Genomic DNA, 828 nt, shown 5'->3' with positions numbered 1-828 from the left:
GCTCTATCGCCTCTGAAACATAAACCCTAAACCCTAAACCCTAAACCCTAAACCCTAAACCCTAAACCCTAAACCCTCAGGATTCTACAGTCTAGGATGAAGATGTTTTTATGTAATTTCAGGAGATACGCCATCTATATAAACAGGCAATATTCACAGATTTAAATTAGGGTTTAGGGTTTAGGGTTTAGGGTTTGGGGTTATGTATGAGGGTTTACAATTAGGGTTTAGGGTTTAGGGTTTAGGGTTTAGGGTTTAGGTTACCGATGAGGCGTTCTGTTTCATCTAGCTGCCAGTCGCTGCCGTCTCCCGTTGAGCCCGCAATAAGCAAATCCACCTGCACATACACCCCAAACCCTAAACCCTAAACCCTAAACCCTAAACCCTAAACCCTACCCGCAAAACCCTAAACCCTAAACCCTAAGCTCAAAATACCTTGAAGCCTTAATCTCTGACTTGTGAAGGCTACGATAACCCTCAACTAGTGTCTAGGGTTTAGGGTTTAGGGTTTAGGAGTTTTAGGGTTTAGGATATCAAGGGTTTAGGGTTTAGGGTTTAGGGTTTAGGGTTTAGGGTTTACTTTGACGAAGTTGCGGGCTGTTAAGACGTGGGGGTATCGACCCTCGGCGTGGCAGCGCAGACACCACACGCAGCTGTCTATCACACCCAGAGATACACCTGCAGCAGCAGCAGCAGCAGCAGCAGCAGCAGCAGCAGCAGCAGCAGCAGCAGAAGCAGCAGCAGAGGCAATGCAGTAGAAGCAAATGCAGCAACAGCAGCAACTGCAGCAACTGCAGCAGCAGCAGCTCTAAACCCCACAGCAACAAC

General features: G+C 47.6%; 1 protein-coding gene across 1 annotated transcript in view; it reads right to left on the bottom strand.

Annotated features, from left to right (window-relative positions):
- Positions 1 to 828, bottom strand: part of EMH_0021880 (SWI/SNF and RSC complex subunit Ssr2, related) — a gene marked incomplete at both ends in the record, with an annotated part of 4,711 nt that overhangs the window by 2,530 nt on the left and 1,353 nt on the right. Inside the window, 3 exons of the mRNA XM_013501852.1 lie at positions 3 to 12; positions 265 to 337; positions 581 to 678. Of these exons, the coding sequence (XP_013357306.1) occupies positions 3 to 12; positions 265 to 337; positions 581 to 678 (181 nt within the window). The remainder of the gene's footprint in view (positions 1 to 2; positions 13 to 264; positions 338 to 580; positions 679 to 828) is intronic.

The sequence above is a fragment of the Eimeria mitis genome, genomic scaffold (assembly GCF_000499745.2).
Source record: "Eimeria mitis Houghton genomic scaffold, Emh_scaff774, whole genome shotgun sequence".
Lineage (NCBI taxonomy): Eukaryota > Apicomplexa > Conoidasida > Eucoccidiorida > Eimeriidae > Eimeria > Eimeria mitis.
Note: the sequence above shows the minus strand (reverse complement) of the source record. Positions and strands in the feature narration are given on the sequence as shown.